At 34.6% G+C, this 16,848-nt stretch overlaps 1 protein-coding gene across 4 annotated transcripts in view; it reads right to left on the bottom strand.

The window, feature by feature from the left end:
* The window catches only part of DOCK8 (dedicator of cytokinesis 8), a 312,124-nt gene that overhangs the window by 26,017 nt on the left and 269,259 nt on the right, over window positions 1–16,848 (bottom strand). For all 4 annotated transcript variants that reach the window (XM_051962333.1, XM_051962351.1, XM_051962346.1 and 1 more), the window contains 5 exons: window positions 15,700–15,858; window positions 12,802–12,902; window positions 9,806–9,998; window positions 2,861–3,004; window positions 489–620 (listed from right to left, as the gene is read on the bottom strand). In XM_051962333.1, the coding sequence (XP_051818293.1) occupies window positions 489–620; window positions 2,861–3,004; window positions 9,806–9,998; window positions 12,802–12,902; window positions 15,700–15,858 (729 nt within the window). The remainder of the gene's footprint in view (window positions 1–488; window positions 621–2,860; window positions 3,005–9,805; window positions 9,999–12,801; window positions 12,903–15,699; window positions 15,859–16,848) is intronic.

The following is a 16,848-nucleotide window of genomic DNA, read 5'->3' as shown; positions in this document are numbered from 1 at the left end:
TGAAGAGAAAGCATTCCATTCTGGGAGAGGAATGCTGTGAGAGAGGGTGCAACTCCCCAGGGCAAATTGGTACCTTGGGGCAAAGAAGTGCTTGTCCCAGACTAGTTAAAACTCTTGTTCCTGATTACAATCCCAGTTTTATTACTAATTCCTTGAGTGTCTTGGGGAATGTCACTCTCCTTTTTGATCCCTAAAGTCTCTTGTAAAGTGCTAATATCCAAATCACACTAGCAATTTTCAGATTTTCTTTGAACAATTTTGAACATCTCCTCTCTCCCCTCCTTTCACACTCTCAGGTCCCATTTCATTTCTGATCATTCATTGTTAGCCATATAACAAATTATGGGATACCATGTGAAGGAGAACTCCCTGGAAAAAACCCAGAGAATGGGGACAGGGATTACTGCTTTAATATTTGTGACTAAACATTTTTAAACCTATAGCATCCTGGCCACAAGATGCATTAGAAAGGGCTCTATCCTAAGTACCTTGTTTATGATGTTATCAAAAGCTTTCTGCAGTTTGTCATGAGTTGAGGTCAGCTTCCTGAAGTCCCGGTGAGCTTCCAGTATGGGGATGACCAGCTTGTAGACCTCATTGACAGTTTCATACAACCCTCCCTTAATATAATTGACAAAAAAAAAAAAACATTAAATATGATAAGTCTTACAATAAGACGAGGATCGTCCCCCAAAAGGTGATTTCCTATTGGCATTCTCATTGCTTTGCAGTATTGAGGATGATTCCTAAACCTATGTTCTGCCTGGTCTCTATTATATATTCTTCTTCTTCTTCTTTTTTTTGCTTTTTTTTGTGTTGAGGCAATTGAGGTTAAGTGACTTGCCCAAGGTCACACAGCTAGGAAGTGTTTGGTATCTGAGATCATATTTGAACTCAGGTACTCCTGACTTCAAGGCTGGTGCTCTATCCACTGCGCCACCTAGCTGCCCCTCTATTATATAGTCTTAGGAATTTTTTTTTTTTTTTTTTGTTCAGATGTGTGATTTCACTGGTATGGGGTAATTCTTAGTGAAGAAAATCTACAAGTACAGAGAGGTAACTCTATGAAGCTTATAATCTTACAGAATTTCCAGAGCACTGAAAAGCAAAATGAATTGTCCAAGTTGTGGGTAACCAGGATGCAGTAAGTATGACACTTAAAGCCAAGCCTTCCTGTCTCTGGGTCCCTCTGTTTACATTCATTGGTCAGTTCCCTCCATCTCTCTGGAATTAGAGCCATTTAAATAAGTGGAGACAGACTGGCACAGTAAAAAAAATATATTAGATTTAGAATTTGAGGCTGTGGGTTTACTCTATGGTATGACTTTGGGTTGAAAAGTTCTTTCTTCAAGGACCCCATTCTTCATGAGTAAAATGAGTAAAAAGAGGATTAGGAAAGGGGGGTAGGCAAAAGCCAAGGTCCCTTTTGTCTTTGTCTACAATTCTATGAACCTATAAATGATAAATATTCTACCTATTAATGAAAATTAGTGGAAGTCAGAAAACATATGGGTTACCATAAAATAATAGAGAGGGCATCAATTTTTAGGTAATGAGGTAGAGAAAATTTCTGAAGAATCCAACAGGAGATGAATAGAGTGCTATCTATAGACAGTCTAGGGAAGACCTCTTTGTTAGAAGAGAGGCCTACTGTATGCTACCTCTCTTTTTCTTCCCAGATGTTATAATGACTTGTCCCTAACTTTTTTTTTTTTTTTTTGGCTTGATTAGGAAAGAAAACCAGTAGGTTGGATGTTGGATATTTGTTAGAGAGAGTTTTCATTTTGAGGGGAGATGGTAAGGAAAGGAGATGAAGGGAAAGGGGAGACATTAAGACTGTTAAAAAGAAAAAGTTTTAATTTTTAGGGAAGAAACAGAAACAAATTAGGTAAAAAGAAGAAACTTAGGAAAATAAATTGTTATGGTGGTTTAGTAATTTTTTAGTTGTGTTTTACTCTTTGTGAACCCTAGAGTTTTCTTGGCAAAGATACTAGTGGTTTGCCATTTCCTTCTCCAACTCATTTTATAGGTTAGGAAACTGGAGGCAAACAGGGTTTAAGTGACTTGCCCAGGGTCACACAGTTAGTAAATGTCTGAGATCAGATTTGAATTCAGATAAGTCTTCTGGACTCTAAGACTGGTATTCTATCCATTGTGTCACCTACCTGCCCTGGAACATAAAGAGGCTCTGCTAAATTTAATGAAATCTTAAAAAATAGATAAGGAGAAAACTATTTTGAGAACAGATGATAAATAATGGAACAAGCTCTTATGATATCTAGAGACTTTTCCTTTGCCTTGAATTCAAATATCTAAAATTGGTTTGCCTATCTATCAGGTATACTGAAGAAATAAATAAGGTGCTGGGAAGTTCCTATTTTGAAGCATACCTATATACAGTCTGGGAAAGATCTCTTTGTTAGAAGAGAGGTACTACCTCCTTTTTTCTTCCCAGATGTTTTAATGACTTGCCCCTAACTTTATTTTTTTAATTTTTGGCTTGAGTAGGAAGGAAGGAAAGCCAATATTGTTACATTAATTCATTATGCAACTCTGGTAGAGTCACTTGATTTTTCTCCATAAAATGGCAATAACACAGTGAAACTTCCATATAGTTAACATAATGTAATGTTGTAATGAAGAAAAGATTTCCAATACCTTGTGGAAAGGATGCAAGGTTCAATGAAACTTAAAAACTTTTCATCCAATCCCAAGATATACTCAACTTACTCTCTGGGATTTACTTTAAGTACACATCTCTGAACTTATTACAAAGAAGCCATATTTCTTTCAACTGATAATGTTGTTTTCAAATCATCAACATCAAGGCACCCTTTGAGTTCTTTCTTATGTTACTCACCGTGCTAAAAAGTTCAGTAGCCTGTTCCAACAGCCCAACCAGGCCGCTCTCTGTGAAATATCTCCCAGAACACACACCATCCTCATCAGGGCACAGGATGTCATCAGAGACTGCAGATTCCTCTAAGATATTGGAAGAGATATTCTGAAACAAAACATGAAATAAACCTAATTGACAGAAGTCAAAGAAAGTCCAGAAACATTTATTAAATGCCTATTATGTATTAGGCTCTGTGCTAAGCGTGTGTTGAGGATACAAGGAAAGGCAAAAAACAGTCCCTCCTTTCGAGGAACTCATAATCTAATGGGGAAAATAACATGTAAACAATTATAAACAAACCAATCAAACAACCAGAAGGATATAAACAGGATAAATCAGAGATAATCACAGAGGAGAGGATCTAATATAAAGGTGGACCAGGAAAGGTTTCTTGTAAGATTTTAGCTAAGACAAGCTAAGAAAGCCAGGGAAGCCAGAAGAGAGTGATCACTTTCCTCTCATCAGTAAAATGAAGTGTTTGGGGATTTCTGCCATCTCTTTTTGTACTGAAAGAGTCTGAAGGAGAATGGAGGTAAGATCACAACCTTTGAAAGTTAAAAGGTCAAGGTGAACTTATAGAGCTATATGTAACTTGAAGCCCTACAAAGTCTTAGTTGACTGACCTTGTGATCTGGGGCAAGGGCCTGTATAACAGGGTGATTAGAGAGTTGGGCTTGAAGTCAGGAAGAGCTGAGTTTGAATCTTGCCTGAAACACGGCTTTTTTTTTTTTTTTTTAAAGCTTTTTATTTTCAAAATGTATGTATAGATAGTTTTCAACATTCATCCTAGCAAAAAATTGGGTTCCAAAATGTTTTCTCCCTTTCCTTTGCTGTTGAAAAGAGGCAAGACTATCAGAATTCATCATCATATAATCTTGTTGCTCTGTACAATATTCTCTTGGTTTCACTTACTTCACTTAAGCATCAATTTATATATGTCTCTCCAAGCCTCTCTGAAATCATCCTGCTGATGGCTTCTTATAGAACAATAATATTCCATAACAGTCATATGACATAACTTATTCAGCCATTCTTCAACTGAATATTGAATGAGTCTTCAACTCAGTTTCCAATTCCTTGCCACTACAAAAAAGGGCTGTTATAAACATTTTTGCACATGTGGGTCCTTTTCCTTTTTTAATGATCTCTTTGGGATACAGGCTTATTAAAGACATTGCTGAATCAAAGGATATGTATAGTTTGAAAGCCCTTTGGGCATAGTTCCAAATTGCTCTCCAGAATGGTAGAATCAGTTCACAACACACCAATAATGCATTAGTATACCAGTTTTCCCACATCCCTTTTAACATTCATCATTGTCTTTTTCTGTCATCTTGGCCAATCTGACAGGTGTGTAGTGGTACCTCAAAGTTATCTTAATTTGCATTTCTTTGATCAAGAATGATTTAGGGCATTCTTTTTCATGACTAGAATGGTTTTAATTTCTTCATATGAAAATTATCTGTTCATATCCTTTGACTATCAATTGGTGAATGGCTTGTATTCTTATAAATTTGAGTCAATTCTCTATATATTTTAGAAATGAAACCTTTATCAGAATCCTTGGATGTAAAAATTTTTCCCAGTTTGCTGCTTCCTTTCTAATCGTATTTGCATTGGTTTTGTTTGTACAGAAACTTTAAAACGTAACATAATCAAAACATTTTGCATTCCATAATGTAGTCTAGTTCTTCTTTGGCCACACATTCCTTCCTTTTCTACAGATCTGAGAGGTAGGCTATCCTTTGTTCTTCTAATTTGCTTATAGTCTAAAATCATGAACTCATGTAGACCTTATTTTGGTATAGGGTGTTATGTGTGGTTCAATGCCTAGTTTCTGCTATACTAATTTTTAATTTTTCCAGCAATTTTTGTCAAATAGTTTTCTTATCCCAGAAACGGGGGTCTTTGGATTTATCAAATACTAGATGATTACAGTCATTAACTTAAGTTTGTGTCTTGTGAACTTAACCTATCCCACTAATCAATTGCTCTATTTCTAGCCAATATCAAATAGTTTTGATGAATGCTACTTTATAATATAACATAGTTTTAGGTCTGATATAGCTAGACTACCTTTATTTGCATTATTTCATTAATTTCCTTGAAATTTTTGACCTTTTGTTCTTCTAAACTTTGTTATTTTTTCTAGCTCTGTAAAATAATTTCTCAGAAGTTTGGCATGGCACTGAATAAGTAGATTAATTTGGGTCGAATTGTAATTTTTATTATATTAACTCGGTTAATCCATGAGTACTTAATATTCATCCAATTGATTAGATATGACTTTATTTGTATGGAAAGTGTTTTGTAATTGTGTTTATATACTTTATAACTTTGTCTTGGTAGGCAGACTCCCAAATATTTTATATTATCTACAGTTATTTTAAATGGAATTTCTGTTTGCATCTTTTGCTGCTAGACTTTGTTGGTAACATATAGAAATGCTAACGATTTCTGTGCATTTATTTGGTATCCTGCAACTTTGCTAAAGTTATGAATTATTTCTAGAAGTTTTTTAGTTGATTCTCTAGGATTCTTTAAGTGTACCATCATATTATCTACAAAGAATGATAATTTGATCTCTTCATTATTTACTTTAATTTCTTTTTTTCTTCTCTTATGGCTAAAGCTAACATTTCTAATATAATACTGAATAGTAATGGTGATAGTGGGCAACATTGTTTTACCCCCTGATTTTATTGGGAATGGTTCTAGTTTACCTCCGGTACATATGATGCTTGCTGATGGTTTTAAAATAGATGCTACTAATCATTTTTAGGAAAACTCCATTTATACCTGTGCTCTCCAGTGTTTTTAATAGGAATGGGTGTTGGATGTCATTTTTCTTCTGCATCTATTGAGAGAATCACATGATTTCTGTTAAAATTTGGTTATTGATAAATTTGTTTTCTTCTGTTAATCTGGGAAATCTATATTTTTGTAATTATTCATTTATTTCACTTAGATGATCAGATTTATTGGCATAATAGTGAACAAAATAGCTCCTAATTATTGCTCTAATTTCGTTTTCATTGGTGGAAAGTTCCTTCTTTTCATTTTTGATATTACAAATTTGATTCTTTCCTTTTTCTAATCAAATTAATTAAAGTTTTATCTATTCTGTTGCTTTTTCATAAAACCAACTTTTAGTTTTGTTTATTAGTTCAATAGTTTTCTTACTTTCAATTTTATTAATCTTCCCTTTTTTCAGAATTTCAAAGTTGGTATTTAATTGAGGGTTTTTAATTTGCTCTTTTTCTACCTTTTTAAATTGCATACTTAATTCATTGATCTTTTCTTTTTCTATTTTACACAAGTAAACATCTAGAGATATAAAATTTCCCCTAAGGACTGCGTTAGCTGCATCCCATAAATTCTGGTATGTTGCTGAAATATTTAATAACCTCTGTCATTTTAAAAATGGGGATGATAATAGTACTACAGAATTGCTGTGAGGTTCAAATGAGATGACATACTTTGAAAACCTTAAAGCTTTAATATAAATCCTTGCTATTATTATTATTATAATTCTAACATACTGGGTATCCCAAAAGGATTAGTGTACTTTTTAGGATTTTTTTTTTGAGGTAACTGGGGTTAAGGGACTTGCTCAGGGTTACACAGCTATTAAGTGAAGTATCTGAGGCTGTATTTGAATTCAAGTCCTCCTGACTCCAGGATGGGTGCTCTATCCATGTGTCATATAACTGTCCCAATTAGTGTACTTTTTAAGCTGTTAGAAAACTGCAGTAAGATTTTTGGACATACTCTACATTGCCACTTTCCCTCTGGTTTCTGGTTGAAGAGCTGCAAGATTTTTTTTGACATAAGACTTCTGGGACACTGTATATTGCCATCTTTTCCTGGTTCCACTTGAATAGCTCTGATATTGCTTAGCAGTAATGAGGAATGCCAAACACTTCTTATGAAGTGTTGTGGTATTAATTATAGATGTCACATACATTTTCCTTCAGAAAATTCTGTTTATTTGTAAACTCCTTGAGGGCAGGGAATGTCTTTCACAGCTTTTTGTATTCTCAGGGCCTAGTATAATGTCTGGTAGGTTGAAGATGCTTAACAAATATTTATTGATTATTTTTATACATTATTTAAAATCATATTGTGGGTTAGGGGCTCTCAGGAAATTTCTTAGAAACTCTCAAAGATGTCTTTAATCTGGATATGATTTTTCTTCCTTTCTGCTAAGTCCTTGCCCAGAGTTTTTTCTCTAATAGTGTCTCAGAATCAGAAGCAATAGACTCTTTAGGAGCCTGATATGGAGAGAATCTATTGGCCCAATAGAAAGGGTCTGTTTTCATGTCTCACTTTTCTGGTAAGGATAGCAGTTGGTAAGGATAAAACAGAGCTACACAGCTTGAAATTGCGTCCAGAGAAAAGGCATTCTGGGATCATTTTCTTGGCCTTGGAAAGCTGGAAGGAGCAGAAATGATAAGTAAGAATTTCTCCATATTTGTGAAGTAGATATTGCACCCCAAGGCCCAGAATTCCAGAAAGTTTAGTTTTGTGGAATTTGATGGCCTTAACTCAATTTTCCTCAACAGATTTTATTTAACTATAATTCATTTTCCTTGGCTGATAACTTATTTTACTGGAACAGAATAAAATTGAAACAGAAGGCATATATTATTTTTGAGTGGAAAAAAAAAGAATGATGTCAAAGCATCAATTTGAGTTTAACATATTTCAGGGAAGTATTGGAAGCCTGTGGTATGAAATAGTCAAGCATTATAATGAACTAAAGCTACTCTTTTCTTTTTATTTCTTTTTAGGATGTGGGGAATTCTTGGAGCTAGTATCTATTGTTTCTAAGTAAAGGGGTATAGCTAGGTAATATAGAATCTAACTCTGGATCAGTGAAATAGGACAAAGATTCAGACTTGGAATTAGAAGACTTGGGTTTCAAAGATCTATAAAATTTTGCATACCCTTTGATCCAGCAGTGTCACTATTGAGTCTGTATTCCAAAGAGATCATAAAAGAGAGAAAAGCTCCCATATGTACAAAAGTGTTCGTAGCAGTTCTTTTTGGAGTGGCAAGGGACTGGAAATTAATTGGATGCCCATCAGTTGAGGAACGGCTAAATAAGTTATGGTATATGAAGGTAATGGAATATTATTGTTCTATAAGAAATGATGAGCAGGCTGATGTCAGAAAAACCTGAAAAGGTTTACATGAACTGATGTTAAGTGAAATGAGCAGAACCAGGAGAATATCGTACATAGTAACAACAAGATTATGTGATGATCAACTGTGATGGACTTGGTTCTTAGCAATGCAATAACTCAAGACAATACCAATAGATTTGGGATGGAAAATGCCATCCACATCCAGAGAGAGAATTGTGGAGATTGAATTTGGAACAAAACATACTATTTTCACCTTTTTTTTTGCATGTGTTTGTTTGCTTGCCTTTTCTTTCTCATAATTTTTTTCTTTTGGTTTGATTTTTCTTGCAAATATGACAAATATGGAAATATATTTAAAAGAATTGAACATATTAAATTTATATTAAATTGTTTGCTGTCTTGGGGAGAAGGATGGCAAAGGAGGAAGGGAGAAAAATTTGGAATACAAAGTCTTAAAAAATTAATGTTGAAAACTATCTTGTATTTGGAAAAATAAAATATTACTACAAAAAAACAAAACAAAAAAAGATTTGGGTTGAAGTCTCAGGTAGCATTCAGAGTAACTGCTCTAATCTTCAGTTTCTTCATTTGTAACATGGGAGTGCTAAGACCTTTACTATCCAGCTTCACATGTTTGCTAGAGGGAAAGTGCTTTGTAAACCCTGTATAAAGAAAGCTTTTTTTTTTTTTTTTTTAATAACCCTGTCTTATCTTCTTGTAAGCAAACCATGAACTGGAAAAATTAATATAGACTTATAGACCAGGTGCATGATTTCAATTATTATTTATATGGGATGTTGAGAACCTGGATAAGAGGAGACTAAAAACCACTTCTTTGGAGGAACATTGCAGCTGATTAAAATCTAACACAAGAAAGATATAATTTAGCTTTAAAGATGGAGTTCACTGCTGATTTTCTGAGAATTGCCAAAGTTATCTTTTTAAAGTGCTCCTCCATAGTCTCTTTACTCAGATTGCCTTCTTAGAAAGAGAAAAGAGGACAATATGAGAAGAGGACATATCTAAATCAATTTTGTGGTTTTCATGTTTACTTTATCTGATTCAAAGACTTTTAAAATTTCATGCATTTTGACAATTTTGGGGGGATAGAGGGGTTAAATAATCTAATTTTAAAATACATTTCTGAGAAATTTCAGGTATTTATAAAATGAGCTAGAGAAGGAAATAGCAAATCATTCTAGTATCTCTGTCAAGAAACACCCCCCCCCCCAAAAGGGTTATGAAGAGCTAGGTATGACCTGAAAACAATCGAACAACAACAAATTTAGAGAGGCCTAATGTCAAAGATCTAGCAGATGAATTCTTTTTCGCCACAGCAATCTGTCAATATTGTCTACTGGTGCACACAAAAAAGAACACAATTTGTTTTTCCAATGCCAACACCTAAAAAGTCACAAATCTTTAAGGATTAAGAAATGAAGACATTTACAACTAAATAGAAAAGAAAAGAAAATGAGTTCATTAAAGAAAGCCATATGTGGAGGCAGCCACGTGATATAGTGGATAGAGTACTGATCTTGGAGTCAAGAACACCTGAGTTCAAATCCAGTCTCAGACACTTGACACTTATTAGCTGTGTGACTCTATTAACCTCAATTGCCTCATTGGTGGCCCTCCTGCTCCCAAAAGAAAGTCACATTTCTCATTTGTAAATGATCAGAATTCCCAAGGGAGAGTTAGTAGAGAGTAACAATGACACAATCAAAGTGTACTTAGAAGCAGATGGGATCCATACCTGAAAGCTCACACTTCCCACAGGCAAGTAGCAATGGTCTTCTAACATGCTCAGGTACTCAGCAACCAGGGCTGCTGCATGCACCAAACACATGGCTGCCTCCGTGTAGCATTTCCTCTTAGAGTGTTTTTCAGCCATATTCTGAAGCCAGGTCAGTCTTAGATCAGGAGATGTCTGATATCCCTTGGCAATCCTGAAGACAAATTAGGGGGATGACAATCTTGACAGTAAGAGGATGGATGTTTCCAGTTCTTTTCATATTCATTGTTCTTTTTTCTTTGCCAAGAATTTCACAAATGAATCCAGGAAACGAGAAAAGCAACCAGTACTCCAGATGACTAACATATGTGTATGAGTGTGCATGTGCGTGTGTGTGTGCACGCGTGTGTGTAGCTAGACTGGAAAAGAAATCTTGCTGAGATTAGGTTTACATCCATCCCTTCCTTCCTTGTCTTTCTTTCAAATAAGCAAAAGACAAATATATTGACATACTCCTTTGGCCCTGGCTTTGTGGCAAAAACATTTTCTAGGGAAGAGGTGTCAAACATGCTTTTATGCTTTCCCACTGCCCTGCCTTAATTCCTTGTGATTGGAATGCCCTACCTTATCCCCATCCCATCTCTTTGTAAGCATACTTCCTTAAGATCTAGTTCAAACATCATCTCTATCATGAAATCTTCCTTGATTCCTTTAGCTGGAAAGATCCTTTCTTTTTTGAATCCTCAAGTACTTTGTACTCCATGTATTCCTGTAACATATTCTAATATTCTTTATCATATTTACCTATTAAGTACATGAATAAATTATATTTATATGAGAGGCAGTATCACTTAGTGGATAGGAAACCAACCTTGGAGTCAGGAAGACTTGGTAAGTTTTACCTCTAACATATACTTGGTTCCATGACCCTGGCCTTAACTTCTCAATACTCTAAACAACTCTCTTAAAACTGTTAATTTGCGGAGAAATCTTAGATCTAGAGGAATTCCCTATATTAATGTAATCACTGGTGTAATCCCTATTCCTTTCCTTTTTATTTTACTAGATTATGAGCTCCTTCAAATTATAAGCTATTAATCCTGCTTATTTTTATATTTCTTCTAGTATCAAGCACCACACTTTATAAACCTGTAATTTTTTATGGAGGAATATGAAGGCCTCAGTAAGCAGTACTGATAAAGGCAAAGCTAAAATCTTAACTTCATTGACCACTGGTTCACTGAATGATTATGGGCAATTTACTTTAACTCTATCCTGTGAAACTTTCTTAGATAGGCGTTAAAGAGGCATATGCATTGTATATTGCATATGTGCCCAGCTTCTTAAACTGTAAAGGGTCTAGTAATTGAACGTGGAGGTTGTGAAATTATAATCTATTATCAGTAAATGTTTGATTTGTATACCTATTTTATATAACCATATACCCAGAGTCATGCAAAATTTTCTTGAGTGAAAAAGGGTCACAGATGGAAAAAGTTTAAGCAACTTTGGTTTATAGCATTTCAGATTTCATCTCTGTTATTATTACTGGTATGACCCAAGGTATGCAACTTTCCTCAGCTTCAAATTGTTTATTTAAAAGATGATAGGGTTGAACTGATAATCTAAAGTTTCTTCCAACTTGAAATCTATAATCCTGAGAACCTAGCAGGTGTCTATTAAGTTTTTTCTGAATATGGGATAGAATATATCAAATAACTAATATAGAAGATGATGTTATCTCTCTTTAACACATTTGGAAATATAAGAAAGATGTTGTTATAGTTTAGGTAGACTTTTTAAAAAATTTGATAAATATTCTGAAAGGCTAGATAAAAATGTAGTTTTTAAAAAATGGAATCAAAATGACTACTAGGGAGTTTACTTATAGAATTAAACCATATGGCTAATCTGACTCTGGAAAAGAAAATAAATTTTCATTTACTGTTTTGAAATGTATTTTATTTTTCCTGTGGTGCTATTTGGAGTAGAGAACTACTATTGAGGAGACTTTACCAAAGCTAATTAGCCTATACACAGCACCTTCCAGTCTAAAGAGTTTGAGGTACTGAGAGGTTTAGACACTGGTCTGGGATTGTCAGAAGCAGGAGCCCCAAGTCTAAGTGACTCCAAAGCTGGTTTTCTTGCTACTGTGTCACTCTTTTTCTTTTTTCAAAGTTAGAATTTTATAAGTAAGGCCTTTTCTTTTTCTTTTTATTTAATATTTTTTATTTTCCCCAGTTACATGTAAAACAATTTTTAAATTTGTTTTTAAAACTCTGAGTTTCAGATTCTTTCCCTTCCTCCCGACTCCAGTCCCCTTTAAGAAGACACATGTGAAGTTATGCAAAACATTTCCATAAAAGGCATGTTGTGAAAGAAAACAAACCCTCAAGAAAAATAAAGTAAAAAAATGAGTATGCTTCAGTTTCTATTCATATGTAATAAGTTCTTTCTCTGGATATGGATAGAATTTTTTATCATAATTCCTCCAGAGTATGTGTGGATCATTGTATTGCTGCAAATAGCAAAAGCATTCACAGCTGATCATCCCACAACATTACTATTATTTTGTACACAATACATTTTTAAGTAGTCTTTTAAAAGTAGAGGGCACCTATAATTTAAATCCCTTGATTTCTTGTTATTGAAATTTTCCTTCATTTATTCCCAAATTTGCACATGTATGGCAACATGATATGAAAATAAATAAACCAAGTATTGTGTTCTATTTTTTTGGTGAGATAACACAATATTAAATACTGAACTGGATAGAACACTGGACTTGATTTCAGGAAAACTTGACTGAAAAGCCTGCATCACATACTAATTAACTGTGCAGCTCTGACCAACTCATTTTAATCTCTTAAAATGGGCATTGGTTTCCTCATCTTTAAATTTAAATTGGGTCAGACTGTAGTCTTGATGATGGTCCCTTTCAACTCAAAATATAAAATTTTGTAATTCTATAAGTCCCAGAGAACAAGTGTCCCCTTTTCATTGACTAGGATATTTACCTGTACATAAGATCCATGAGCATCTCTGGATCTTCCTGAAATTCCCTCATTTTCACTGTGTCCGACAAAATGCTATTGAGGTTGCAGAGAAGCTCTTCTACCTGTGGTAGGACCAATAGCATAACAGTTGTCAGAAGTCACATTGAATTCCCATTCAGCAGTCTGGGTACTTATCAATTTTATGAGGGATAAACATTCCATGATCAGTAATATTAAGTTGCATTTTATTGCAGTGACATAGAAACTAGATTCTTGGGAAGGGGGTGGTGGTGGAATAACTATTAAAGAAAGAAAATGACTTGGAAAATAAAATGCCAGTGAACCTTATGCCCATAAAGGGACTTGGAGTCAGCAAGTGATTGCTGGTTAGATTTTCTACCTACCATTAATTACAGCTAATTATTAAAGAGAAAAATAAAACAAACAAAAAAAATGGGATCACTCTCTCCTATATCATTCAACAAACTTAATAAGCTGCCCTTGGGTCCTAAGACAATGGCCCAAGGAGCCTCAATTTTGCTTGAATTATTCCAAGTACTTGAAATTCTCTTTTTTCCTATTCTCCTTCCTTTCACTTCTCATTTTTCTTCTCCTCCTCACTTCCTCTTTTTCCTCTTCTTCTTCCTCTTCTTCCTCTTTACCTCTTCCACTGGGTTCTCTATTGAACTCCTACGTATTCTTCAAGGAAAAGATATAGCAAGACCTTTGAGTTAGGAGGGTCCCGGGACCAAATCCTGATATGATATATCTGACTATGGACAAATTACTTAACAATTTAATTGTTAAACAATTCAATGAGCTTCAGTTTTCTTATTTGTAAAATGGGGCAAATAATACCTGTAATCCCTATCCCATAGGGTTTTGAAAAAATGCTTTGTAGACTTTACATACAGTATAAGTGAATTATTATGATTTCCCCTTCCATTTGGAAATCTTTTCTTTCTCACATATTACTTAGTATTTTATACCTATCATGTTCTAGGCTGTATTAGCATTATTATCTAACTATTGCATATTCCCACAAATATCATATTTCCTGAAAATCTATAAAGTTCTTGAATACGGAGATTGTATCTAAGTTACCTTTGTATTCTCTGCATCTATGCATAGTGTTGTATACATAGAAGGTACTTAATACATGATTACTGAATGCTAAAAATAAACTGTCCTATAAAAAAGTACCATATCAAAAAGGTTGAGGCTGGCCAAGGTGTGAGACAAGTGATATTTCCAGGCATGTTGCTAAATAAGAGCTAATTATGATCAAGAACCAGCAGCTGAATTAAGATTGTGAATGCTAGTCTCTCAAGCAACCCTTGGAGATATTTATCTTTCTAGGTCTTCCAATTACTGTAAAATTTGTTTATGAAGATCCCAACAAACTAGTCTAAGAGAAGTTACAGAAGTCCATAGCCTATTGGCTTTGTTTAAGTCTCAACTAAAATCCTATCTTTTATAAGAAGCCTTTCCCAACTCCTCTTAATTCTTATGCCTTCCTTCTCAATTATTTCCTATATATCTTGCATATAGTTTATACATATTTGTTTACTTGTCTCCATTAAATTGTAAGTTCCTTGAAGACAAGAGTTGTCTTTTACCTCTTTTTATATTATTAGTCCAGTGCCTGGCACCTAGTATGTGCTCCACAAATTCTTATTGACTGACTGACTAACCATAGTCCTAGTCAGAAAACTCCTAGAAGAGGGGCTGCTTCTATGCTTAGATAGAGAACAAACTACCTTTATGAGGCCATTTGAGGCCCATTGAAAAGTTTACAGGCATGTGCCAAAATATTTGTGGCAGCCCTGTTTGTAGTAGCTAGAAACTGGAAATTGAATGGATGCCCATCAATTGGAGAATGGCTGGGTAAATTGTGGTATATGAATGTTATGGAATATTATTGTTCTGTAAGAAATGACCGGCAGGATGAATACAGAGAGGACTGGCGAGACTTAACATGAATTGATGCTAAGTGAAATAAGCAGAACCAGGAGATCATTATACACTTCAATAACGATACTGTATGAGGATGTATTCTGATGAAAGTGGATTTCTTTGACAAAGAGACCTAACTCAGTTTCTTAGACTTAGAAGCAGCTACATCCAAAGAAAGAACACTGGGAAATGAACTATTTGCATTTTTGTTTTTCTTCCCGGGTTATTTTTACCTTCTGAATCCAATTCTCCCTGTGCAACAAGAGAACGGTTCGGTTCTGCAAACATATATTGTATCTAGGATATACTGCAACATATCTAACATATAGGACTGCTTGCCATCTAGAGGAATGGGTGGAGGGAGGGAGGGGAAAAATCGGAACAGAAGTGAGTGCAAGGAATAATGTAAAAAAATTACCCTGGCATGGATTCTGTCAATATAAAGTTATTATAAAATAAAATAAAATATATAAAAAAAGAAAAGTTTACAGGCTCTGAACCCCAAATAGATTGCTATAGCTCTTATTCATAACTAATTTCTCTAAAATTCAACAGCATTTTACAATGTAATGGGCACTTAATTATCATTCCTTGTAGTGTCCTCCTATATATAATTCTTGTCTTCCCAATACCCCAGGTAACATAGTGAGCAGAACTATCAGATATGTGATTAAATTTTGAGTTGGTAAATGATCAAAATGAAATCCTGAGATTTCAGAATCTGACTTATTCAGAAACTTAGCTTATGGATTATACATTTAATTTCAGTTCCATACATTCTGACATTAGTGGACCTAGATTCTGATCCCATCTTTGATGATTACTATCCATGTGACTTTGAACAGAGTCACTTGCTCTTCTTTGACCTCATTTCTTCATTTACAAAATGCTGGGACTGGACAAGATGGCATTGGGGGTGCTTTTGAGCATTACATTTATAATGGGCTGAATTGGGAGTCTAACCTGAGCAGGAAAAGGAGTTGCCTGCATAGCCGTATCCTCTTCTGCATATGCCAAGATGGTTCTTAAGGATTTTCTCAAGTATTCCTCATTAAAATCTGATGCTTTCCCAACCAAGGAAGCCAGGGACATTGTCACTTGCATCTTCACTCTTGCAAAATTCTTTATTAAAAAAATAATCAGAAAACAGGTAATTAGAGAGAATAAGATATTAGAGTCACAGATGTGACAGCTTTTTTTTTTTTTTTTACTAGCCAAAAGAATCACACTTTCCATCTATTTATAGCACTATCTTATCCTTTATTAAATTGAATATTGGAAAAAAACTACATTGCACAATAAGATTAATGTTAAAATTTAAGTAGATTCTACAGCCTGTGCCTTTGTCAATTTCCCTTTTAATTTTGCATCACATCTCAGACTGGATTCTATTTCCAGTTTTGCCCTTGTTTGCTTATATGACTTCACTTTTCTTAGTTATAAAATGATGATCTCCAAAATGTTGTCCATCTTTACTTCTATGATTCTATGATTATCATTCTAAGATCTTTCTGAGTTCTAAAATGCTTTGGTTGGAAGCAGTAGGAAAGGCAAACTTCTATGAAGCTAGGGCATACAATCAAATATTTGATGACTGGGCAATTTTTCTTTTGGGTAAATACAAAGAAAAGAGTAAGATAGCACTTTCATGATCATGACGCTTGAAGCTTCCTCATTTCCTTACAGCTTCTCTGAGAAAGCACATTGAGAGTGTCCTGGTCACTTGGATCAAGTAACCAAATACAGTCTGAGCTGTTCATCCAGTAGAATGTAATCTCCTTGAGGTCAAGGCTAGCTTGCTTTTTAATTTATATCCCCCAGCACACAGCAAAGTGCCTGGTAATGTACCAGGCTCTTAAACGGTTGTTGATAGGCTAAGTAATAGCTATCCCCATGTCTTTCAAAGGTTTTTTCCTAAGCCTTCTCAGAACCACTTATTTAATCATTTAACACAAATTATACTTTCATGCCATCCCCTACATAGAAAGTATTCCAAAGTAATGCACTACAAATGAAACAAAATCAATGGGCTGAGTATTGTTATTCTGTGGTAAAATTGGGCTTGAAGGGATGACACATTGCTGGGGGGAAAACAAAAAGAGAGGCATATGT

This window comes from Antechinus flavipes, chromosome 1, assembly GCF_016432865.1.
Source record: "Antechinus flavipes isolate AdamAnt ecotype Samford, QLD, Australia chromosome 1, AdamAnt_v2, whole genome shotgun sequence".
NCBI lineage: Eukaryota > Metazoa > Chordata > Mammalia > Dasyuromorphia > Dasyuridae > Antechinus > Antechinus flavipes.
This window is presented reverse-complemented; position numbering and strand designations above follow the sequence as displayed.